The following is a 27453-nucleotide window of genomic DNA, read 5'->3' as shown; positions in this document are numbered from 1 at the left end:
AGTTAACAAGAGCTGATGTGGAAGAATAGCCAAGAGTGACCAGGAAGGATCGAAACTCTGAGAAATAGGGTGGGCACTTGGCATAGTGGTTAAATCCCCACTTGAGACACCTGCCTACATCCTGTATCAGAGTGCCTGGATTCAAAGCCAGGCTCAACTTCCTGCAATGCTCACTCTAGGAGGCAGCAGGTGATGCCTGTGGTAACTGGGTCCTGCCACACAGGTGAGTGGTTCAATTTGGATTCTGGGCTACTGGCTTTGGCCTGGTCCAGCGCCAGCTGTTGTGAGCACTTGAGGAGTGACAAAGATCTCTACCTGTCTGTGTCTATCTCTCTCTGCCCTTTAACTAAATCAATAAAAATTAAAAAACACAGAAGTGACCCAATGGACCTCACGGGACAAAACATCTATCCCCAGTATTGTAGAAAATGTTGACTCTTGGAGTAGCAGAGTTGGCTAATACTTACGTCACATAGATTATAAAATTATAACATCAATCTAGACTAGGGTTCATTGAATGGTACCAATGTTTTGATCATATATTCTCACTTCTGAAAAGCATATTTTCCTATTTTATTATTTATGAAATAAGAATGTATTATGTGTATAAAATAGCTAACCATAACAAGCAAGCTATACATGTTCCAAGTACTATTCTAAGTTGCCAGTACTAACTCATTTATAACTCTATGACGTAGATAATTTTAAGTTCCACTTTACAGTTAAGGAAACAGGCACCGAAAAGTTGCTTCTCCAAGGTATTACATCTCTCTCTCTCTCTCTCTCTCTCTCTCTCTCTCTCTCTCTCACGCACACACACACACACACGTTTTAAGTAGCATTGCACTTCCAACTATTTATCAAGACCACAGGATGCATGTTCCTTCCCAAAAACTGCTTCTAAAGCAATGGTGCCTTTAAATCTGATACTACTTAGAATTCAGGAAATCCGTATGGTGGTTACATTGTACCTGTCATCCAGCTCTAGTGTACTTTCCTGCAGCAGGCTCTTCCGAGCGCTGGATAGCACAGTGTCAGGGAGCAAGAGTATTGACCTTGCACCTGCATTTGAGTCCAACCTGTGATAGTTAGAAGTTGAGACTGAGAAAACATTTTAATCAAAAATTTTATTTTCAGATAATTACAGGATTAAGGACAGTTGGAACAAATAATATGAAAGATCCTGCATGCCCATTACTCAGTTATCCTCATTGCTAATGTATTACAAATTAAAGTATTATAACATCATATTGAAGATACTGACACGACGAAACTATGCAGATTTTTCAATTTCTAAATGTACTCAATTTGTGTATTTGTACATATGTGTATTTAGATAAATATAATTTTAACATAGGTAGTTTATTACATCCACCACTATAATCAAAATACAGATCAGGGGCTTGCGTGGTGAAGTAGATTAAGCCACCTCTTGTGATGATGGAATCCCATATCAGAGTGCTAGTTCAAGTCCTGGCTGTTCCACTTCCAATCCAGCTTCCTGTTAATGGCCCTGGGAAAGCAGCAGATGAAGACCAAAATGATTGGACCCCTGCCACCCATGTGGGAGACCCAAATGGAGTTCTTGGCTCTTGGCTTCAGCCTGGCCCAGCCCCAGCTGTTGCAGGCATTTGGGAAGTGAGCCAGTAGATGAAAGATTCTCTCTCTCTCTCTCTCTCTCTCTCTCTCTCTCTTTTTCTCTGTCCCCTCCTCCCCCCAACCCCACATGATCTCACTTTCTTACTCCTTGCTTTCCCTCTCTCCCTCTCCCTCTTTCTCTGGGCTTTGAAGTAATTAAGTAAATAAATAATTTTTTAAATTATTATTTGCATGACCACAAGTATCCCTGCTGTCACCCTTTTATAGTAATTTCTAAATCCTTCTGCCACCTTCTCATTCCTCATGCAGAGTGAGGATCTAATTCGTTCTTTATGTCTGTAGTTTTGTCATTTCAAGAATATTATAAAAGTGGAATTGTACAGCATTTAATCCCTCTGAATTGGCTTTTATCACTGAGTATAATTCCCTTCAGGCCCATCTAAGTTTCTGCATGTAGCAACAGTTTGTCACTTTTTATTGAAAATATATATGGTTAATTTAGTTTATGTGAATACCCCATAGTCTGTTTAACCCTTACCTGATTGAGTGATATTTTCTTTGCTTGCAATTTTGGACTATGACCAATAAAACTACTATGAAGAATTTTTATGGAATTTTGTGTAATGTAAGTTTTCATTTCTCTGGAATAAATGCCCAGGAGTAAAATTTCTGTATTGTATGTTTGTTGCATATTTTGTTTTGCTGTTATTGCTGGTTATTTTTAAGAAATCATCAAACTGCTTTTCAGAGTGGCTGTAGTATTATACATTGTCTTCTACAATCTGTGCATGGTCCAGATTGCCCACATTCTTGCCAGCATTTGCTAATGTGATTTTTTTTAATTTTAGCCATTCTGATAGATGTGTAGTATTATCTCACTGTGATATTAATTTGCATTTCCATGTTGGCTATTCATGTTAAGGTTTCTTTTTCATGTGTTTTTATCTGTATATACTCTTCAGTAAAATGTTTCTTCATGGCTTTTGTCAATTTCTAGTTGAAATTTTTGGTTTTTTATTATTCATGAGGTTTACTAGTTCTTTATATATTCTGAATATCAAAACCTGTTCATTCAAGTGATACGCAAGTGATAAGCACTTGCTCATACAAGTGATATCTTCTCCCAGTCTGTACCCTGAATTTCACCTTCTTAATAGGGTCCTTTGCATATTAAAAGCTTTCAATTTTGATGAAACCCAATTTATCAGTTTTTCTTCTTCATGAATGTGTGGTTTGTGTCAAGTGTAAAAATTCTTGGCCTAAAAATCCCCAAAATTTTCCTCTTACAAGCATTTTATAAAATATTTATAGTTTAATGTTTTATATTTCATATTTGTGATAATCTTGCATAAGGTAGGAGAATTAAGTTGAGGATCACTATTTATTTATTTATTTAATTTTGACTTTGAATATTTGCTTCCTCAAGCACCATTTGATGAAAAGACTGTACCTTTTTCAGAAATAAATTGGGCATATTCACGTGGGTCTATTTCTAGGTTCTTCATTCTGTCATACCATCCTGCAAGTCTACTCTCCACCACTATATTTTTTCAATATGAATTTTTGTAAGATTTATTTTAGAATAAACCAATCTATGCATACAAAAGAAAACTTTGCTTGTATTTTGGTAAGAATTGCATTAAGTTTGATACCAATTTGAAGGAATTTAGTATCTCTACCACATTAAGTGTTCCAATCCATTAACATATTGTATCTCTCTACTTGTAAGATCTTGTTTGATTTCCTCCATCATTTTATGTTTTTTAACAGTACTCTGAACAGAGATTAGATTGTGTTCTGATTTTTTAATATGCCTATAAGAGGACCTTGTTATGCATGTGATTATGCAAAGAAAGGCAAAATAACAAAGGACTCAAATTGTAATTTTGAAAGTGAGGCACCTTTAAGAAAATAAATGACTAGTTAAATATAAATACCATCTATGTATGATGTTGGAATAATTTAAATTATGCAGTTTTAATTGTTTATAGAGGGATTGATAGAGATCCATAATTTTTCAAGAATGCAAAACATTTTAATTACATTAAAGTCATGCATCAGCGTGTTTTTTAATTACTCTTCTTTAGCCTGCAGTTTTATGATACACGTTGTAAAATGAAGACTGGTCCTTGCTTATAATCCAATATTAACCAATAATCCCTATATCATAAAACACACAACAAATTAATTATAAAGACCCGGTGTGCTAAATTTAAAAGTGAACAAGGGATGAATTCTTAAATAATTGGAAATCCTAAAGGCATTATTTTAGGTAAATTGGGAAGAGTCTTAGTTATTTTTGCCACTTATTAAATTATTTAGCAAAATTTCAAAGATTCAGGTTAATCCAGCTTCACAGGTAATAAGCTGAAACAAAACTAGGCTTAATAGCCAAAATATTTATATGAAGTTCTCAATTTCATTGAAATGACAAAGTTTTTGGCTATTTCTGCCTCTGCTCCGCACAGTGATTGATATTTATTGAAATGTTGCACATTCCATAATGGCATCTATTTCTTAAGATTTATTAAAAGAATCTCATTAGTTAAACACAATAGGGATACGTGCTCTTTTGGGGGCTAGTTTATTAGCATAGTATCCAGAAAAAAATAATATTGTTGGATCAGGCAACTTGCAACTTCATGCATATTTAACAGCATTGTAATAAAGTCCTCCAGTAATCATGTGCTTACACAGGAATACATGAGAAAATACCTAGGTTTGATCTGCTAATAGTAGCCAAGTTTAGTTTATATCATGAACCCAGAATATAGGGATGAAATGAATATGTGTATGTAGTGATTTATTTATGCACACACAAACACTCATATGCACAATCTTAGGACATTTATCATTAAGTAGAATACATTGTCAACAGGTGAATTATTACATGATTCTGATCTAAATGATAAGACATTCTACCTTGCTTCAGTCCTTATTTATTGAGTGAAAACCCTGTATATAAATCTGTATGGAGATGCCAAACTTTAATATGAATTTCTAGGAAGTGTTTTTTTTTTTTAAGATTTTGTTTATTTGAAAGGCAGAGTTACAGAGAGGCAGAGTCAGAGACAGAGACACAGAGTGGTCTTCCATCTACTGATTCACACCCCAAATGGCCACCGCAGCCAGAGCTGGGCTGATTCAAAGCCAGGAACCAGGAACTTCTGGGTCTCCTACGTGGGTGCAGGGGCCCAAGGACTTGGACCATCTTCTGCCACTTTCCCAGGAAAATTGGCAGCAGCTGCATTGGAAGTGGAGCAGCTGGTACTCAAACCAGCGCCCTTATGGGATGCCAGCACTGCAGGCGGCGCCCGCTACACCATGGAGCCGGCCCCTCTAGGAAGTGTTTTATACTTTAACCGCCAGACACAATCATGAAAAATAAAGATTGTTTATATACTCAAACAAATCTTATGAATGAATGAATATCATTTTTATCTTATACTTTATTGCATCAAAGTGAGAAACTATTATTTTTCTTATCTTCCCTGACAAGAAATGGAATCCAACACCAATATTTGAATAAAACACAAAAGGGACTATTTTTAAAGGTGTGGACAGGTTAAAAGGAAGCAAAATGGGACCTTCAGGTACTTAGTGACTACGTGCCAGAGGCAGTGGGGTCTCTCTCTCTCTCTCTCTCTCTCTCTCTCTCTGTTTTTAATGAGTATAAAGGGTTTATTCAACTGAAAATGCGTTTAACACTCCTTCAAAAGAAATTTTGTTGTGGATGTATTTTCTTTTTATAATAGAAAACTTTTATTTAATAAATATAAATTTCAAAAGTCCAACTTTTGGATTATAGCGGTTCTTCCCCCATACCCACCCTCCCACCCGCAAAGCATTTCATCTCCTACTCCCTCTCCCGTCCCATTCTTCATTACGATTCATTTTTAATCATCTTTATATACAGAAGATCAACTCTAAACTGAGTAAAGATTTCAACAGTTTGCACCCACACAGACACACAAAGTATGAAGTACTGTTTGAAGACAAGTTTTACTGTTACTTCTCATAGTACAACACATTAAGGACAGAGGTCCTACACCAATCCAAAGGGATTAAGTGAAGGAAGTGGCATTTTCTGAATCCAGTTAGAGATGGAGCAATAGAGATTTTTAACAGAATAGTTAGGAATTGTGGCACAGTAGGTAAAAGTGAGTCCTGCTCCTTCACTTTCAACCCAGCTCCCTGCTAATCACCTGGGAAAAGTAGTAGAAGATGGCCCAAGTGTTGGGCCCCTGTCACCCATGTGGCCTCAAGTGTCAGCTGTTCCATTTCTGATCCAGCTCCCTGCTAATGTACCTCGGAAAACAGCAGAAGATGGCCCAAGACCTTGGGCCCCTTGCACCCATGTGGGAGACCCAAATGAAGCTCCTGCCTCCTTGCTTGGCCTAGCCCAGCCCCAGCTGTTGTAGTTCATCTGAGGAGTGAATCAGTAGATGGAAGATGATTCTCTCTCTCTGTGTAACTTTGACCTTCAAATAAATAAGTAAAATAATTAAGGATATAGGCTGCCTCTCTGAGAAATAAGGCACAAAGAAGATAGAGGTGGATGGAGAAAAATGTCTCTCTCTCTTCTAGTCTATATCTCATGTGTGTGCCTCCCATTTACCAAAACCAGCAAGCTAATAGTCAGCAAGGAAGCTGAGGACATGAAATTTATTGGAGCCAGCCTCATAGCCACAGAGCAGAACAAAGGAAGGTGTAAAATAGACTGGGCCATGACGACAAGAAGAGAGTGAAATGAAATATTTAAAGTTTTTACAGAAAGAAAACAAACGCCTAGAATTCTTTATAAGTGAAATGATGGTTTACACGTGAAGGAGAAATAAATACTTTATCAAACAAATAAACACTGATGGGATTTGTTGCCATAGACCTGCCTTGTGAGAAATGTCAGAAGAAGAACTTCAGATAGAAAGAAAATGACATGGGTCAGAACTTGGATCTACATTTTAAAAAAGAATGCATTAGAGATTGAACAAATGAATGTAAAATCATTTCTCATTCCTAGCTAATCTAGAGATAACTTTGTTCAATATAATCATAGCAATGATAAATATTGGGTTATTAGAGCTTATGGATAAGATAAATGAGTAACAGCAATGCTACAACATCCATGATGGAAGAATTGTGAATACTCTGATATACTTCAGTACTTGTAAGCAAAAAAGGATTGGAGTGGGAACAAAGAGAGCATGTTTAATCCCTTACCTCAGTCAACAAAAGAAGCATCCCCTACCTAGAATTCAGATTTGACTTTACATGATTGTAATCATAAATTCACTACTTTCTTTCTTTTCTTAAAAGCTGAGGCAAATTTGAAAACAGTAAGGGTGTAGGTTGAAATGGAAGCCTAATACAGTTTACCTTTTCTAATGGATTTAGCTGCTGCCCTTGGCCTTATCTTAAACCAAAGATTTATTATTTTTCTGCAAACCACCTTTTTCAATGGAGTCAATTGAATTATCACATTTCTCTGTTTTTCAACTGAGAATTTATTGAGGGAATCCTTTCTCCAAAACTTTTTTAGTCTTCTTTTTAAAAATAAGAAGCTTTATCTTTCTGTCTTAGTTTCTTCTTCAGGATCTTACAGATATTATCTTGGGCTATTAAAATACTAAATAGTACCACATTTACTAACGTGAAGAGAGACATGCAGTTTTAAAGACAAAGGTAATAATGAAAAAGACATATGCTTGTATATGCACATACATATCCATGTACACATGCACAAATATACACAGTTAAAACTATGTTAAGTAACTTACCAGATTTCTTAATACTCAAAATAAAACTATACAGTAAAGGTAGCTCTGAAGATTCACAGGAAGATTTTCAGTCCTGGGGCCGGCACTGTGGTGTACCAGGTAAAGCCTCCACCTGCAATGCCAGCATGCCATTTGGGGTTCAGTTCATGTCCTGGCTGCTCCACTTCCAATCCACTTCCCTGTTAATGGCCTGGGAAAGCAGTGGAGGATGGCCCAAGTGCTTGGGCTGCTGCACCTGCATGGGAAACCTGGAGGAAGCACCTGACCCTTCCTTCAGCCTGGTCCAACTCCTGCTGTTGTGGCCATTTGAGAATTAAACCAGTGGATAGGAGATATTTCCCTCCCGCCCTCCCTCCTTCCCTCCCTCCCTCCCTCCCTCCCTCCCTCTCTCTCTCTCTCCTCCATTTCTCTCTCTCCCTCTCTCTGTCTCTTTGTGTATGTGTGTCTTTCTGTATATAACTCTGACTTTCAAATAAATCAATACATTTTAAAAATAAAATAGAATTTCAGACCTTTAAAATGTTGGGGGTAGAGGGCATTTGACTTAGGGGTTAAAGCACTGGTTAAGATGCCTACAGCCCATATTGGAGTATGTGAGTTTGAGTCCTTAGTCTGTTCCTGATTCCAAATTCCTGCTCATATGTACCGGGGCGGGGGGGGGGCAGCAGGTGATGGTTCAAGTACTTGGGTCCCTGACACCCAGGTAGGAGTCTTGGCCTGAGTTCCTGACTCTAGTTTCAGCCCCAAGACTAGGGCCTTTGTGGATAGTTGGGGAGTGAACCAGTGGATACAAGTGCTCTCTAGATTGCTTGCTGGCTCTCTGCCTCTCAAATAATAAAAATAAGATCAATGTCCACGAACTCAAAATACTTCCATTGCCTTGGCAACTCATGACAAGAGCCTTGGGTGATTACTGATGCCATAAACAAGAGTGTCAATTTGTTAAGTCAACAACAGGAGTCACTGTGCACTTACTCCTCATGTAGGATCTCTGTCCTTAATGTGTTCTTCAATGTGAATTAATGCTTATAACTAGTACTCAAACAGTACTTTACACTTTGTGTGTCTGTGTGGGTGCAAACTGTTGAAATCTTTACTTAATATATACTAAATTGATCTTCTGTATATAAAGATAATTGAAAATGAATCTTGATGTGAATGGAATGGGAAAGGGAGCGGGAGTTGGGAGGGTTGCAGGTGGGAGGGAAGTTATGGAGGGGAAAAATCCATTGTAATCCAAAAGCTGTACTTTGGAAATTTATATTTACTAAATAAAAGTTTTAAAAAATACCAAATTAAAATGTTAAGAAAACATGAATGCTATAGTTTTTGAGTTATTAATTGAATCTGTCATATTTAGTAGTTTTTTTAGATTTATTTTATTTATTTGAAAGTCGGTGTTACACAGAGAGAGGAGAGGCAGAGAGAGGTCTTCCATCTGCTGGTTCACTCACCAGTTGGCCACAACAGCCAGAGCTGTGCTGATCCGAAGCCAGGAGCCAGGAGCCAGGAGCCATGAGCTTCCTCTGGGTCTCCCACGCGGGTGCAGGGGCCTGAGGATTGGGCCATCTTCTACTGCTTTCCCAGGCCATAGCAGAGAGCTGGATCAGAAGTGGAGCAGCCAGGACCCCAACCGGCACTCATATGGGATGCCGGCACTGTAGACGGTGGCCTTACCCACTACGCCACAGCGCCGGCCCCTTTGTAATATTTTAAGCAATAAAATTCAATGTGATATAGATTAAAGGTTAGTTTTCAGGCAACCACATTTTAGAACTTTTCTTTTTAAAAAATCAATGGAATGGAACTTGGGGACATAAACCTTTTTGTAAAGCTCCCTCCAGATTTAGTCCACTTTTGAAACCTAATTTAAAGTCCAAGAAAATACTTTCTGTGGTTTCAAAAAGAGGCGCCTCCTTTCAGGCTTCAGTTAATAAATACTTCTCTTAAGAAACTCAGAAAAATTTTTAAATCAAGTTATCTGTGGTCATTATTTGCATGTTTTTATTCATTTATTTTTTTAAGAATTCTGTAGTAAGATATCCAAAATTTCCCCTCTCCTCTTCTTCCCTCTCTTACCTCTCAACACATACTATAGAAAATAGCACAGGCAGTTTCTTCGGCGGCACGAATCCTCTCATGCCTTCTCTTCTTTGCACTTCTAGATTAATCAGCAGGAAGGGAAGCTTTAGGGCCTCTGCATTGGACTTTTTAAGAACACTTGTAAAGCTTTCACCTGACCATGTGCTTGAGAATATGCAAAAGTTAAGAAGGTTCTCAAATATTAGGGTCTGTGTTCTTCGGATCTTCTCGTCTCATTTTTTACCTTGAGACAATCAACTTAGCATTCACAAAAACCTTATCAAGATGAAAACTTAGACTGTGGACAATAACCAGTGTTATTAACAGCAGAATAAGTATTTTAACAGGTTGGGTTTGTTTTACCTTTACATTTTTAAAGAAAGAAATTAGGAAATTAGGAAAGCGTTTCTATTTGAGCCTACAAGTTTGCTGAAGTTACAATCTAAATGTCATCCACATAGAATGTTATTGTTTCCATTACTCTTTCTAACATAGTAATAATTTGGTCCAGTCTTTCAATAAATATGATTGTGAAATGCCTTTGCATGTAAAATAGAAAAATGGCATTTAGAGTCTATTTTCCTGGATGCTAAATATTTTGTTTAGAAGATAGCCAGAGTTCTCATTTGCAGGTTTATATTCTTCCTGAACTAGAGAAGAATTGTAACTTTTAGCTGCTTTGGATCAGATATGTTGTTTACAGGTGTTTTTTTTTCCAGTGTGCAACTTGTCTTTTCGCCTCCTTGGCTTGATCTTTTACAAATCAAATATTTAAAATTTTTTGAAGTTCTATTTGTCAACTATTCCTCTATTTTGTTACAGCTAAAAATTCTGCCCAATTCTAGATCCTGAAGATTTTTCTTTTTAAAAAAAAATTTTTTATTTATTTGAGCAATTGAGTCTGTCATATTTAGTAATTTTTTTTAGATTTATTTTATTTATTTGAAAGTCGGTGTTACACAGAAAGAAGAGAGGCAGAGAGAGAGGTCTTCCTTCTGCTGGTTCACTCTCCAAATGGCCACAACAGCCAGAGCCGGGCCCATCCACTGCCAGGAGCCAGGAGCTTCTACTGGGTCTCCCACGCGGGTTCAGGGGCCCAAGGACTTGTGTCATCTTCTATTGCTTTCCCAGGCCATAGGAGAGACCTGGATAGGAAGAGGAGCAGCCAGGACATGAACCAGCATCATATAGGATACTATATGGCGCTGCAGGTGGAAGCTTAGCCTACTATGCCACAGCACTGGCCCTGAAGATTTTCTTCTATATGTGTTTCTAAAATATTGACAGTATTGTATTTCACATTCAAATTCATTATTCATCTTTATTTTGTATAAGTTATGATGTTTAGCTCAAGAGGTTTTTTTATTTTTTTCCTCACCTGTTTTATCATCATATGTTGAAAAGGTACTTTGTTCCATGATTGTTTCTATACCTTTTCCTAAATTAATTTGGCACATAGTTCTAATAGTTTTAATAGTTCTTTGTATATTTTAGATGCCAGTCCTTTATCAGGTGTGTCCTTTGCAAATATTTTCTCCAATTTTGATGTGTATCTTTTCATTTTCTTGCCAATATCTTTTACAGAGTAGACATTACTAATTTTAATAAAGCCTGATCCATCTTTCATAGATCATATTTTTGGTTATCTACATTTTCTCAATGTTATCTTCTCAGAATTTTACATTTTGGGTTGTACAGTTCATTCCATGGTCCATTTTGTGTTGATATTTCTGAAGGGAATAAGGTCTGTGTCTAGTTTCACTTTTTTGCACATGGAAGTCCTGTTCCAGCACCTTTTGTTGAAATGACTGTATTTCCCCTCTTATATTTCCATTGCTCCTTTTCAAAACTAAGGTGAAAATGCATACACACACAAACACACACACACACATACACACACATATATATATATACATATGTTTGCATAGATGGGTTCTAAACTCTGATCCATCGATTGATCTATGTAGCTATTATTTTTCCTGATACCATATTGTCTTAATTATTATAATTTAAATATCTGCTCTCAGTCCTCTGGCTTTTTCTTGCTCATCAGTATTGTGTTGGCTATTGTCTCTTGTCTCTCCATGTAAACTTTAGGACAGTATTTCAATATTCACAAAATAATTTAGTGGGTTTTTATTTGTGACTCCATTACATCTATAGATCAAGTTCATAAGAAGTGACACCTTGACAACGTTGAATCTTCCTGTCCATAACTATGTAATAACTCCTTTGATTTCTTTCACCATAGTATTGTAGTTTTCCTCACAAGATATTGTACATATTTTACACCTAAGGATTTCATTGTTAGACGTGCTAACATAAATAGTGCTAATATAAATAGATTTTTTTATGATTTTTATTTGATTTTTTATCATGCTACCTTGATAAACTCACTAGTATTAGGAGTTTCTTTTAAAAGATTGTTGGGTAATATCTGAGTTTATGAACTCAAAAGGCTTCCATGGCCTTGGCAGCTCATGACAAGAGCCTCGGTGATCACTGACGTCATACATGAGTGTCAATTGTTAAATCAACAACAAGAGTCACTGTGCACTTGCCCCCTATCTAGGACCTCTGTCCTTAATGAGTTGTACTATGAGAATTAATGGTAAAACTAGTCTTCAAACAATACTTTATACTTTGTGGGTCTGTGTGGGTGAAAACTGTTGAAATCTTCACTTAGTGTAGAGTTGATCATCTGTATATGAAGATAATTAAAAATTAGTCTTAATGAAGAATGGGATGGGAGAGGGAATAGGAGGTGGGATGGTTTGGGGATGGGAGGGCAGGTATGGGGTAAGAACCGCTATAATCCAAAAGTTGTGCTTGTGAAATTTATATTTATTAAATAAAATCTTTCTATAAAATATTATTTGGAATTTTCAATTTCAGGCCATCTGCATGCAGGAGTTTTATATCTTCCTTTCCCACGTGTATGGATTTTTTCCCTTATTTGTCTTGTTACACTGACTGAGTAATAAGAGTATACAATCTTGCTTTGTTCACAGTATTAGCAGGAAATTATTGAGTCTTTCAATATTAAGTAAGAGGTTGACTATAGGTTTTATTTAAATGCTCTTTATTGAGTGAGTAATGTTTCCTTTAAGTTTTCCAGAGAATTTGTTTCAGGAGTAGGAATTGAGATTTGTCAAATGCTTTTGCTGCATTCATTCATTGGTCAGGTTGTGGGATCTTTCTTCAATTCCCTGCTGATATACTAAATTATACTGATAGATTTCAAATAAAAACTCACATTTGCATCACTGGATCAAATCCCATGTGATCTTTTTATATGTTGCTTGATTTTTTTGTGATAAATTTTTTTTTTAATATTTTTTTTTTAATTTTTGATAGGCAGAGTGGACAGTGAGAGAGAGAGACAGAGAGAGAAAGGTCTTCCTTTTGCCGTTGGTTCACCCTCCAATGGCCGCCGCTGCAGCCGGCGCACCGCGCTGATCCGATGGCAGGAGCCAGGATCCAGGTGCTTTTCCTGGTCTCCCATGGGGTGCAGGGCCCAAGCACCTGGGCCATCCTCCACTGCACTCCCTGGCCACAGCAGAGAGCTGGCCTGGAAGAGGGGCAACCGGGACAGACTCCGGCGCCCCGACCGGGACTAGAACCCGGTGTGCCGGCGCCGCAAGGTGGAGGATTAGCCTATTGAGCCACGGCGCCGGCTTTGTGATAAAATTTTTTAAAGAGAATTCTTCTTGGTGTTAATAAAGTATATTATTCTGTGGTTTTGTTTTTTGTATTGTCTTTCTGGTTTAGGCTTTTCTTGGACTAATCAAATGCACTTAGAATTATTGCCTTCTCTTCTGTTTTCCGGAAGATTGTGTGGAATTGATATTGGCTATTCTTTAAACATTTGATTACATTTTCCAGTAAAACCACTTTGCATTAATATTTATTTTTCAGAAAATTTAGAACACTTATATGACGTTTAAAATTTTCTATTTCATATTGAGTGATTTTGCAGGAGTATGAGCTGTCTTCAGAGGAAAAAAAGCATGATTTGGTACATGTCATCTAAATTGTCAAATACTTAAGTGAAGAACTGTCCAGAGTATTACCTTAATATCTTTTTTTAGATCTTCTAGGTGTATAGTGATATCCAGTTTCACTCTGATGTTATTAATTTGTGTCTCCTCAATTTTTTCTTTATTATTTTTCTGTTTTCAATTTCATTGTTTCAGCTGTATTTATTATTTCCTTCTTGAGGTGAGAGCTAACTTTACTGATTTAAGACTTTTTCTTTATATTTTTAAATTGGCAAGTAAAATTGTATGTATCCTTCTTTCTAATCAATACATTCAAGAGCAGTTTTTTATTTTTTTTAACTTTTATTTAATAAATATAAATTTCCAAAGTACAGCTTTTGGATTACAGTGGCTTTTCCTCCCATAACCTCCCTCCCACCTGCAACCATCCCATCTCCTGCTCCCTCTCCCATCCCATTCACATCAAGATTCATTTTCAATTATCTTTATATAGAGAGCATCAATTTAGTATATACTAAGTAAAGATTTCAACAGTTTGCACCCACACAGAAACACAAAGTATAAAGTGCTGTTTGAGTACTAGTTATACTATTAATTCACATAGTATAACATATTAAGGACAGAGATCCTACATGGGGAGTAAGTGCACAGTGACTCCTGTTGTTGATTTAACAAATTGACACTCTTGTTTATGGCATCAGTAATCACCCAAGGCTCTTGTCATGAGTTGCCAAGGCTATGGAGGACTTTTGAGTTCGTGAACTCCAATCTTATTTAGACAAGGCCATAATTAAAGTGAAAGTTCTGTCCTCCCTTCAGAGAAAGGTACCTCCTTTCTTGATGGCCCATTCTTTCCACTGAGATCTCACTCACAGAAATCTTCCATTTAGTGTTTTTTTTTTTTTCCCAGAGTGTCTTGGCTTTCCATGCCTGAAATATTCTCATGGGCTTTTTGGCCGGATCTGAATGCCTTAAGGCAGCTTTTTAAACACATTGCATTATCTAAATTAGATGGTAATCTTTTATGATAGGCAATACACATAGTATTGTCTTTAAAACCTCATACCTCTATTAAATCCTGACAAGAATTTTAAAGTTTATTCAAGTTCATCAATTAGCAAGTGACCAAAGTATAAGCTTTTCTTTTAATATATCTCAAGTATAGTTCCCTTGAGTCCAGGGATCTTAAGTTATTTCTTTATATCTTTAATGTAGAAAACCTAGACATAATAAATGTTTTTTATAAAGATTTATTTACTTGAGAGGCAGGGTTACAGAGAGATGGAGAGACAGAGAAAGAGGTCTTCCATCCACTCATTCACTCCCCAAAATGACCACGACAGCCAAAGCTGGACCAATCCGAAACAAGGAGCCAGGAGCTTGCTCCAGGTCTCCCACATGGGTGCAGAGGCCCAAGGACTTCAGCCATCTTCTACTGCTTTCCCAGGCCGTAGCAGAGAGCTTAATCATAAGAGAAACAGGTGGGAAACAAACTGGTGCCTGTATGGGTTGCTGGCACTGCAGGCAGAGACTTAGCTCACTAAACTGCAGCACCAGCCCCGGCATAATAAATGTTTGATAAATAAATGCACAACTATTCCATGGTACCATTGTTTGAAATGAGATTTTGCTCTCATGACCATCCTGTAGTATCAGGGCTTAGAATCTCTTCTAATGCACACTTGCTGAGACATTTGGTTTACTGCTCTGAAAGGATTCAGCCTTTCTTTTTACTTTTATAAATGTCTAATTATAGATTCCTCTCTTCCCCTTCTTGCCTGTTTTTTCCCAACTGTTGTCACTGAGGTCCTATTAAATGTACTTAAAAATATTTCTTTTTGTCTATTTTAAGGAAGAGTGACAGAGAGAGGAGACACACACACACACACACACACACACACACAGAAAGAGAGAGACAGAATCTTTCATCCTCTGGTTCACTCCCCAAATGGTCACCCAAGGAGGACTGGGCCAGGCCAAAGCCAAACTCCCAGAACTCCATCAACATCACCAGCGAGGGTATTAGAGTCCCGAGCACTCAGGCCATGTTCTGCTGCATTCCCAGTCACATGAGCAGGGAGCAGGATTGGAAGCAGAGCCGCCAGGACTCAAAGCAGCACTCTGATAAGGAATGCCAGCATCCTAAGTGGCTTAACCCACTGAGTCACGATACCGGCCCTCCAATATGCTTTGGATAACCACAGTTGTCAGCATAAATGCTAACCAATCCTTAACATGAAGTTTACAGCTGAATAGCAAAGGTGCATTGGTATGATTAGACTACAAATGTAGATGAAAGGAAGTGCAAAGCAAATAAATCTTAATAGAGAAGGTAAGTTTAAACAAAGCCCAGAAAGATGAGGAGGCATACCATACACAGACAAGGAATTAAAAATCAGCATATTGCAAGTGGAGACAATTGTATTTACCTAGCAAAGGTAGAGACAATGGAGATGAAGCAATTATAAGCAAAGACACAACTGTTTTGGATAGAGTTTGCCTTCTAACAGGTAATACCCACATTAAACATATGCCCAGTATTTTTTACTACTCTTGCAACAATTGAGCAAAGGTAAAAGATAGGGGATTACATATGATTAATTTTCCTAATTATCTGAGATAAAATGCTAAGAAAGCACATGAAATAATATCAAGGGAGTTAGAGAATTGCAATGCAAGGTTGAAAATGAGGACAAGGACTAGAATACAAAAGGTCTGTTCATCTCTGATCATATTTTCCACTGGGGTCTCACTGTGGTACTGAGTATTCTTCCAAGACTAATATAATAGGGCTGAATCCATGTGATAGTAATTATTTAGTTCTATCAGGGGACCCACATCTCACTACCACACCCATTTTTCAGTTTTCTGCCCTGTTCTTTGCCCTGGGAAACTTATACCTTTCATCTTTGTCACCAAGGCATTTTGTGTACAAAACTTCTAGCAAACGATATGGCATAGCAGTAGATCAGGGGTAGGAGGAAAAAAGTTTAGGGTATTTGTTGTCTGCTTCTTATGTGCCTTGCTAAGGCCATAGTAGTGACTGTGCTTATGTATTGCTATTCCAACAAGATTATTCCCTCACCTTACCATTTTAAGCCTGGATTTGGAAACAAATTCACACTTTTCCTACTTCTTCGGTGACTCACTATATCCTACTTGATCTTATTAGCCTGGCTATACCTTTGCCCATAGTTATTTCCCAAATTTATTTTTATTTCAAGTGTTTTTAAATATATTTTATTTATCTGAAAGGCAGAATTACAGGAAGAGAGAAAGAGGGAGAGGGAGAGGGAGAGGGAGAGGGAGAGGGAGAGGGAGAGGGAGAGGGAGAGGGAGAGGGAGAGGGAGAGGGAGAGGGAGAGGGAGAGAATGAATGCATTTCCAATCCACTGGTTTACTCCTCAAATGGCCACAATGACCAGATGGCAGGGGCTGGCCAGGCCAAAGCCAGAGGCTTGGAACTCGATCCAGGTTTCTCAGGTGTGTGGCAGGGACCCAAGCACTTGGGCCATCTTCTGTTGCTTTCCCAGGTGCATTGGCAAAGAACTGGATCCTGGAAGTAGAGCAAGCAGGACTCCAACCAGTGCCATTATGTGATGCAGGCACCTCAACTGGCTGCACTGTAGTGCCAGCCTCTTTAAATGCTCTTGAGTCTGCCCCTTATTTCCTGCTAGGATTTTCATTGATAGAGAATAAAGGAGAAAACTATTGAATTATGTTACTGATTCTTAGCTCACTGGCCCTAGTGTATTTAATTTCTTTGTATTCATAATATCTTTCATTGAGAAATATTTGAAAGCTTTCTTTGACTTCATTGAAAGCTTTTTTGTCTCTTACATATTGAATTCATAAAATGATTGGGAATCAATATACAAATTAGGCACCATTATTTTCAAAACACAGATGAAGTTGCTTTGCATCTTAGATATATTTGTAAGTAAATAAATTTGTTTTGTTGACTCTAGATGAAGTGTTGAAATGTATACATCAAGTCTTGAAATCAAATAATTTTGAACTTGGACTTCATTGTCTGTGATAATGTAGATGGAGATCTGTTCTCATTTTCATGATTTGTAGCTCTATTTTTTTTCCTGTGTAAGAAATTCTGAAAGTGTAAAAATGAACTCACAAGATTTCAGATATCCATTTACTGTTGTGTTCTATTTATTATTTGAGAAGCACAGAAACACAGAGAGAGAGACAGAAGAAGATAGATCTCCCATCTACTGGTTCATTCCTCAACGTTTTACTATTTTTCATGGAAATTAAAATAATGTCAAAGCAAATTTCACTCCTCCAAACACCAACAATTTCAGGTATCAGAATGACTTGAGTGAGGAACTTGAACTTTTAGCCCTGCCTAACAGTACCAAAGCAGCAGTACCCCCCCCCCACACCCCGTCTATCCTCCATCAGAGGGTGCTAGCTAAACCAGATTGAAATATGACCCAGTATCTGATAACATAATATCCCAAGTACCAAAAAAGGAAATCTCAACTTTAGTGAAACACAAAAAGACAATCAATAGTTACTTGTACTGAGATGACATAAATGATAAAATTACCTGGCAATGATCTTAAAAGTAGCTATCATAAAAAAATGCTTCAACAAGTAATTTCAAACTTCCTTACAACAAGTAGGAAAGATAAAATCACAGAAAGAAAATGAATACATATAGAATAATGAGAAACTTTTATTCTGAAAAATATAGTAATCAAAAGAAATTATTGGGGCAGGCTCTGTGGCGCATTAGGTTAATTTTCTGCCTATGGCACCGGCATCCCATATGGGCGCCAGTTCTAGTCCTGGCTGCCCCTCTTCCAATCCAGCCTGTGCTATGGCCTGGGATAGCAGTGGAAGATGGCCCAAGTCCCTGCACCTGTGTGGGAGACCTGGAAGAGGCTCATGGCTCCTGGCTTCGGATTGGCGCAGTTCCAGCCAATGCGACCAACTGGGGAAGGAAGACCTTTCTCTCTGTCTCTCCCTCTCACTGTCTGTAACTCTACCTCTCAAATAAATAAATATATAAAAAATAAATAAATCATTATAGATGATTTTAACAGCGGAAGAGGACAGAGGACAAAATCTGCACACAGGGAGTTAGAATGATAGTAATTGCCCAGTATGAACAAGAAAGAAAAAAACTAATGAAAAATAAGCAGATCCTTGGTGGTCTGTAGAATTTTAATAAAACATCTATGATCCATATCACCTGAGACATAAAAAGAAGAAAACCATAAGGTGTTCCTGAACAAGTACTTAAAGAAATAATGGCTGGGATAAAAATTAGTAGGAAAACAAAACTGTGGAGATTCAAAGAGCTTAGCTAACAAACATGTTAAATTGAAATAAACTTATGCTTAGACAACTCATAGTTAAACTTCTGAAAGCTAGTGATAAAGGAAAAGACAAAATCTTAAAAGCAGTGAAAGAGAAAGGAAACTATAGGCAAAAATGTTCAAACACCAAAGGATTTTTTATGTGAAGCCGTGGAAGCCAAAAGGAAATGGCATGACATTTTTCATGTGAGGAAAGCAAAGAACTGTCAACTTCCATAAAATAAAAAAGGAGGCAACACTTCCAAATATATTTTACAAGGCAAGAAGTACTGATACCAAAACAAGTACAGTATAAAAGTGAACAGACAAGCAAACTGCAGACAAATATAGTTCGTGGGTGTGGAGACAAAACTCTCTAACAAAAATTGATGCACTATATTAAGAGGATAAAGGGGAATAATCACTTCACATCAGTTGATACAGTAAAAAACAAAGTCTGACAAAATTCAAAACTCATTCATAATAAAAACTCAAAGAAAACTAGAAATTGAGGAGGATTTCTTCAACTTTGAAGAGAACATCTATAAAACTCATATAGTAATATAGTAATAAAGGTGCAAGGTTGTAAAGCTTTCTTCATAATATTGGGATCAAGCCAAAAATGCCGGACTTCAGCCCCACTGTTCTTCATCATACTGGAAGTTCAAGTCAGTGTAAAAATGCAAGAAATTTAAATAAAAGCATACAAACAAGGAAGGAGGAGATAAACTGTTCCTCTGCAGTTATTATTACGGTCTATATAGAAAATACAATACTCTTAGAAATAATGACCTCAAAAATGAGTTCCATAAGGTCTCAGGATACAAGATCAACATACAGAAATCAATTATTAATCAATGGACATATGTAGGATGAATAAGTTCTAGAGATCTGCTTTACATAATTGAACCTATAGATAAAACACTGTATTGTACATTTAAAATCTGTTAAGAGGATACAATATTTTTTAAAATGCATATATATGTATATAAGCAATGAAAAACTAGAAATGAAAATTTTTAATATGATAACTTACAGTCACTCCAAAAAATGAGATATTTATAAAACTGAAAGAAAACATGTAAAGGAACTACATACTACAAACTAAGAAGCTGATGAAATAAGTCAAAGACCTACATAAATGGAGATACATACTGTGTTCATGGGATTGAGAGATATAAAACCGAAAATAAGTTAATTCCTTCCAAATTAATCTATACTTTTTAGAAAGATTTATTTATTTATTTATTTGAAAGAATTACAGAGGGAGAGATAGAGAGAGACAGACAGAGACAGAGGCAGAGATCATCTTCCATCTGCTGGTTTGTTGCCTGAATGGCCACAATGGCCAGGGCTGGGCCATGGTAAATCCAGGAGCCTGTACCTCCATCTGTGTCTGTCACATGGGTGGCAGGGCCCCAAGTACTTGGGTCATCTTCTACTGCCTTCCCAGGTGCATTAGCAAGGATCTAGGTTGGAAGTGAAGCAGCCAAGACTCGAACAGACACTCAACGTGGGATACTAGTGTTGCAAGGAGTGGCTTAACTGGCTGTGTGATAACATCAGTCCCCAGTCTATACTTTTAATGCAATTCTTACTCAAATATCAGCAGGATGTTTTTTGTCTGTATGAGGAATGACCAAATTGCCTAAATCCAACCTGTTTTATTGTTTCTGGCCTCTGTGCAATAAACTACCATATTTTCACATTGGACTTATCTAAAGAGTATTCTCTTTTTTAAGATTTGTTTTTTTTTTTTTTTTGTTTTTTTGTTTTGTTTTGTTTTGTTTGTTTTTTTGTTTTTTTTTGACAGGCAGGAGTGGACAGTGAGAGAGACAGACAGAGAGAAAGGTCTTCCTTTTGCCGTTGGTTCAGGCAGAAGTACAGAGAAAAGAGGAGAGACAGAGAGAGAAAGAGGGAGATATCTTCCATCCACTGTTTTACTCCCCAAATAGCCTCAACAGCCAAGGCTGGCGCCAGGCTGAAACCAGAATTTGAGCAGCCGGACCTCGAATCCGTGTCCATACTGAATGCCGGCTTTGCAGTCGGAGGCTTAATCTACCACGTCACAATGCCAGCCCAAACCTGTGAAATGTATGCCTTTATACAACATCTAACATTTCAAGCAACATGAATCACTATGGAGAAGGGAAACAGAAATGATCCAAAGTGATTTTCTCAAATCAATACATTTATGAAATGTATATAACTGTAGCTATCAAGACTTTATTCCCAGCGTATTTATTCAGTAGAGCTGTATTAATCATAATGCTTGAAACTGTGCTTAATGGTTAAATAAGTTGGGAAAATGATATAGTCCTTCCAAATTGACAAAAAGTAATGCTTTTAGGGTGTTTAATTACTTAACAGATTCACTCCTCATTCACTCTTAAATTTACCATATTCCGTTCTTTCTAAGTGTATGCCATAAGTTTTGTGATACACAGATTAATAGTTAATATTAGAGTATAAGCAGGGATGAGTCTTCATTTTACAACATGTGTCATAAAGCTATATGGTAACAAAGTATTTTTAAAATGCTGACATGTGTTTTCATAGTAATAAAATATGCTTTGCATTCTTCAAATAAAAGGTCTGTTTAATTCATATGCAAACAATTATAATCATATTTTAAATTATTTTAAAAGCATATACATATGTTCCATGTTCATTTTCAAGCATTTTTAAAACTGTTATTTTTAAAAACTGGCTTTAGAATGTCTGCTGTTTTTCTTTTCTTTGTGTAATCACATGCAAACAGGCAGTAATAGCATTATCAATACATTAGAAATGTAAAATTATAGTATAATAATGATGCAAAGCACTGTTCAAAAGCACAGTGTGATTTGTACAATTAGATGATCCAAATATTGGAAATATATACTGTCATAATAGAAGACTTATTGTGACAAAAATGTCAATTCTGTGGAAATTGAACTATCAGTTCAATGCAATGCCTATCAAAAGGTTACAGAAATATTCTGTAGATTTGCAGTTATTTGTAGATAAGCTTATTCTAAAATTTATGTAGTAAGACACAGGACCTGAAATTTCTAAAACAATTTTGAACATGAATAATGACTAAGAAGGAACAATAATATCTCTATCCCAATGCGGAGGTTTACATTATAGCTGTGTAGTTAAGGTGGTGTGGTTTTGGTAGAGGGGTGGACACATAAATCAATAGGAGAGAACCATTGTCGCAGAAATAGACTCGCAGGAATTTTCCCATTTGATTTTTGGCGAGGTTTCAAAATTAATTCCATGGAGGAAGGACAGTGTTTTCAATAAGTGGTACTGGGGCAACCAAATATCTAGACTAAAAAATCATCAAGTTAGATCCCACACCTTATAAAATTAGCTCAAAATGAATCCAATTAAAATGTAAATAGAAAGTGATAAAAATGTTAGAAGAGGGGCTGGCGCTGTGGCCTAGCAAGTAAAGCCGCTGATTGCAGTGCTGGCATCCCATATGGGTGCCAGTTCGAGTCCCTGCTGTTCCACTTCTGATCCAGCTCTCTGCTGTAGCCTGGAAAAGCAGTGGAAGATGGCCCAAGCCCTTGGGCCCCTGCACCTGCTTGGGAGACCTGGAAGAAGCTCCTGGCTCCTGGCTTCGAATCGGCACAGCTCCAGCCTTTGCAACCATCTGGGGAGTGAACCAGCGGATGGAAGACCTCTCTCTCTCTCTCTCTCTGCCTCTCCTTCTGTCTCTATGTAACTCTGCCTTTCAAATAAAATAAATAAATATTTTTTAAAAATGTTAGAAGAAAAAAATAGAGAAAATGTTCATGGCTTAAGGCTTGATTGAGTTCTTCAACTGAAATCTCACAGTGTATCCCATAGTAACTTTAAAATAAAATACATGCTATACAAAATGTATATCAAAATTTGAAAACAATTCTTAGACCTGACACCAAAATCATTGTCCATAAAGGAAAAAAATTGAATGATTTGAATAAATTTGATATTTTTGCCTTATAAATATCCTTTTTAAAGGATGTAAAGACCTGTTACAGACTGGGAGAAAATATTTGACAACCATGTATGTAACATAAGAATCATATCTAAATTATATAAAGCACTCTCATAACTCATTGGTTAAAAAAAAAACAAACAATGCAGTTAGAAAATGAACAATACATATGAACAGATTTCACTGAAGAAAATATTCAGGAAGAAGGAAATAGGAAGTTAACAATCAATGGGAGTAAAATCTCACCTAAGCAAGCTGAGTAAATTCTAGAACTCTGCTGTACAATATTACATCTGTATTCAATAACATTGGATGTACACTTAAAAACTGTTAGAGGGTATAGCCATAATAACATTTTATTGCAATAAAATAAAATTATTAAAATAATATATTAAGATAGCAAATAAACCATGTTTAATGCCAGTACTCATTAGGGAAATTCAAATGAAGGCCATGGTGATTTAACCCTACATGCTTAAGGCTAAAACAGAAATATAAAAGTGAGAACATCAAATGCTGATGAGAGGGTAGGCATTTGACCTAATGACTAAGACACTATGTGACATATTTCAGGGCCCAGGTGATACCTAGCTCCACACCTGACTCCATTTTCCTTCTAGTATGGACCCTGGAAGGCAGCAATGATGGCTTAAGTAGTTGGATATGAGAGACCTGGATTGAGTTCCCCACTCTGGGCTTTGGCTCCTGGCCCAGGGGCCAATGGATATATTTGAGTGAACTAGTGGATTGGGGAGTTTGTTCTTTCTCTCATAAATAAATACTTTTCAAGTGCTGGCAAGGATGTTAAGAAATTGGATCACACAAACATTGCCAGTAGAAATGTAAAATGGTAGAGTCACATTTGAAAGTGTTCTGTCGGTTTCTAAAAAAAAACTAAATATATACTTCCCATAAGGCCTAGTAGTAATACTCTTGAGCATTAGTTTAGATAGATGGGAACAAAAACCTGTACATTATTATTTTTGAGCTTTATTTGTAGTAACCATAACCTAGAAAAAAGTAAAATGTCCTACAATAGATGATAAAACTTTCATAGAATGGAATGTATGATAAACCATAATAATACTAAGCAAAACAAATCAATCTAAAAAGGTAATATGCTGAATAATTCCATTTATCTAACAATTTTGAAATGATAAGCTTATAGTGGTAGAGAACAAATTTGTGAATTGAATGTCAGCATTTAGGACAATTGGTAAGGGTTGTTAGTGTGACTTAAAGGGTTTGCATGAGGACTGTCTTATGGTAATGGAACAGTTGTCTACTTGACTGAGATTGTGGCTACACAAATCTGTACTTGTGAAACTATTATTTATATATATATATGCATATATATAATATTAATGTCAACTTGCTAGTTTTAATATTGTATTACAGTTATGTAGGACGTAGTCTTTGGGAAAAACAGGGGGGAGGTACATAGGACCTCTATACAATCTTAGCAACTGCCTAGGAATCTGTAATTATTTCAAAATAAAAATGAATTTTTCACAGTCCTTCTCTGCCAGTAGTTCAAAACAGGAACTTGAGCAAGCTCCTTGACCAGTCATCTTTATAATGGAGCTCCTAAGACCTAACTGATTTCATTATTGTGATGAGTAAATGAGAGAAATAAATGACAAAAGCCACAGAAAATAGTGACAAGGTCTGTACAGGAGTTCACTGTATTTGGGTTAAATGTTTTCTTATATGCCTTTCTCTTTAAAACCTTAAGGAAGGTATATGTATTCCACACTATGCAGAAGTTATTACAGATGCCAAATAAATTCTGATTACTGAATAAGAATAAAAGATAGTTAAAATGTATCAGGCATTCAAAAGCTTTCTTTACCCAGGGCACATTTTTGGTATATTTGGAACTACAGTTATTTTTAGAAACATATGCTTCAGGGTTTCTCAAAGTTGATGAAGCATTAGAGTCACCTGTAAGACACAGAGTGTTGGCTCATACACCAACAGTTTCTGATTTTCCGGGACTTGGGTATACTTGCTTTCTTTAAAGTTCACATGTGATACAGAATAGCCTAGTTTGTGAACTCAAGAACTATACATATGCCTTGTCTAAACATGAGTTTATAGAAAACTCAAAGTACAAGATGTAAAAGAACTTATACTCTGGACAACATTGTCCGTGAAAGTTCAGGGAGATACTTATGCTAATGAGCAGATATGAATCCAAATCAGCCCCAAAACATTTTTTTTCATTTTGTTTTAAGAAACTTTTGCTTATATGCATATCTCTACACTAAGGAGAGAAAATGAGATGGCCCATGGAAATGGTGTTTTTAATCTATTTTTAATCATAGTGATTTACATAAAATTACCTACAATTAAAATTAGACTTCATGTTTTACTTTATATAGAATTTGACAGGCAAAATGGCAGTATTATAATGATGGCATCCTAAATATAAAATTTATAATTGACTATTAATATAAACATTATTGTCTGATTCAATGTGTCATTTTTATATTTATCCTTTATTTATTTCTGTGCCAAGCAATTGAAAGCTTGACATAGAAAAATGAGTCTGTCACTTTAACAAATGGTACTATAAAAACACTCAAACAAATAGTTTTAGTAGGGATTATTATGATAGCAACACGAATATTTTTCTAGAAAGTGTTACCAATGTTTCCTATAAATGTTGGGCTCAGTTGATAAATAAAAATAGTAAGGAAGAAGATGAAGTCTTCCTTTGGCAGTGAATGATTTACAAACATGCTGGATGACACATTGTATTGGATACAGGCAAAAAAAAGGCTCTGTTGAGAAGCATTAAGTGATCATTAGTTAAATGCGTAAGAGAATGATGTTTTAATAATTTGCACCAAAGAAATTTAACAAGGAGTCATTTGTTAGTAAAGAATTCTTATCATAACCACAATTAAAATGCAGCATTTTAAAAGCGGTTTTGTTCCCTTCTAAGTGCTCTTTATTTTAGCAGAAAACTTGTTCCATGAGACTAACACACATTCTGCCTTCAGAACTTAGCTGCTACATTCTGCTGTTGCTTCTCTTATTCAGACTGTTGCAATCATCCATATACAACTTTTGATTGGATCCTGATGGTAAAAATTAACTTTGGTAGACAGTGGATACATAATGAATGCATAGATCATTCTGGGCATACCGTTGTATTCAGTAGAGTGAAGTTTTGGGGGTTCTTGGAGGGGAGAAAGAAAATCATTTAAAAGTTCATTCTGGATCAGAATTTTCAGCTCTGTTGTTTTAGAAATTTATGTAATGTTCTAGAAAATATTGTTATGGTTTGTTACTGAAGGCTTTTTGTCTTCAGAAGGCTTTGAGAGCAAGTACTTTATCCACTGTGCTATTCTGGTTGGATACTGATCACAACACAGTTGAGCATTATTTGAATTCACTGGGCTTTCCATGCTGGGAGCACAACCTTATATGTAGTGTCCATGGGCAGTCCTATTATGGGAAACCAACTTGAGAGAAAAGGCGGGTCACTTGCTTGTGCGCAGGTCCTGGAATGTGAAATATCCAAGGGCCTCTACAGAATCCTGGCATCAGTTACTGCGTTGACTCACTCAGTGTTGGGATCACTCACTTTCTCCTTACAGACTCAGAACTTGGAGGCAATTGCCTTCAGAGAAAAACAAATAGGAAAAACTGAAGTGTTATTTTTTTTGAAAGCTGCTGAAGTTTATTGGCTTCTCGTCATTCCTAAGCCTACTGGAGCAATAAAGTTTGAAGAAATTTTTACCAAGATTTTTATCACAGCCTTGATATATACTTTTTTTCCAAATGCTTTGGTGGGAAGAAGTAGAGGACTGTTGTAAGTACAAAGTAACTAAAAATATCTCTTACTGTGGTGTAACTTTTTGTTTGTGATAATCTCAATGATTAAGCAGGTTGATTTTAAATTATGGCAGCTGCTCGTGAATAATCTTAAATGTTCTATATACTGTATATATATGTATATATACTAAGGTGTATGTACTTCCCATTGGGAAAACTTTCAATAAGAAATGAGGTATATTTGGGTTTTTTTCAATATAGGCAAAAACATCTTTCTTCTTTAAGAAATCACTAGATTAACAGAAAATGTATAACAGGTCTGGAGTATTAGTACAGAGCAGTTGATTTCTGTGAAATAGTTTCTATATATATGAGTTATTATTTTGATTATTTAATACTTGTGTATTTAGTGGTGGTTCCATGTAGAGTAGTGACCTGACATATATTCTCAGTGAATTAACTGCTTTGTTGGAATGATATACAGGCCTAAAGATTAGAATAATGTTATGTGGCATACCTTGGTGGGGGGACAAAGAACAAAATTGCGTTGTGATGGATAAATGACAGATGCGAAAATATTGATAAAGGTTTAATTTCCTTTCTCACATTATATTTAGTGTTTTGAATTCTTTTTTATAGCATGAGAGATTTTTTTTTTTTTCAAATAAGTATGTGATCTACACTGGCAAATGACCAGTCTCTTGATGAGAAAACAACATAAAAACTTGAGGGATGTCTCATCATATTTTGTAGAAAACTGATCGTGTTGTTTCATGACTGTTGTGACCAACTAATTCAGTAAATATTTTTATTAACTTCTTAAAAAAAGAAACTATTTTGTTTATGTTTAAGAAAGTCATGATGACTAATGAAGAATTTAAAAATTAACTATGGCACAACAGTAAAAATGATAT

General features: G+C 36.3%; 1 protein-coding gene across 15 annotated transcripts in view; it reads left to right on the top strand.

The window, feature by feature from the left end:
* The window catches only part of DMD (dystrophin), a 2249390-nt gene that overhangs the window by 107174 nt on the left and 2114763 nt on the right, over nt 1-27453 (top strand). For 11 of the 15 annotated variants that reach the window (XM_051827679.3, XM_070067431.2, XM_070067432.2 and 8 more), the window contains exon 1: nt 26189-26576. The exons of 2 other annotated variants lie outside the window; for them this stretch is intronic. In XM_051827679.3, the coding sequence (XP_051683639.3) occupies nt 26546-26576 (31 nt within the window). In that variant the 5' untranslated portion in view covers nt 26189-26545. Of the gene's footprint in view, nt 1-26182; nt 26577-27453 lie in introns of those variants that run through there. 2 more of the 15 variants (XM_070067427.2, XM_051827674.3) reach the window with 2 other exon arrangements.

The sequence above is a fragment of the Oryctolagus cuniculus genome, chromosome X (genome assembly GCF_051225735.1).
Source record: "Oryctolagus cuniculus isolate XC-2025 breed Fujian yellow rabbit chromosome X, ASM5122573v1, whole genome shotgun sequence".
Taxonomy (NCBI): Eukaryota; Metazoa; Chordata; class Mammalia; order Lagomorpha; family Leporidae; genus Oryctolagus; species Oryctolagus cuniculus.
This window is presented reverse-complemented; position numbering and strand designations above follow the sequence as displayed.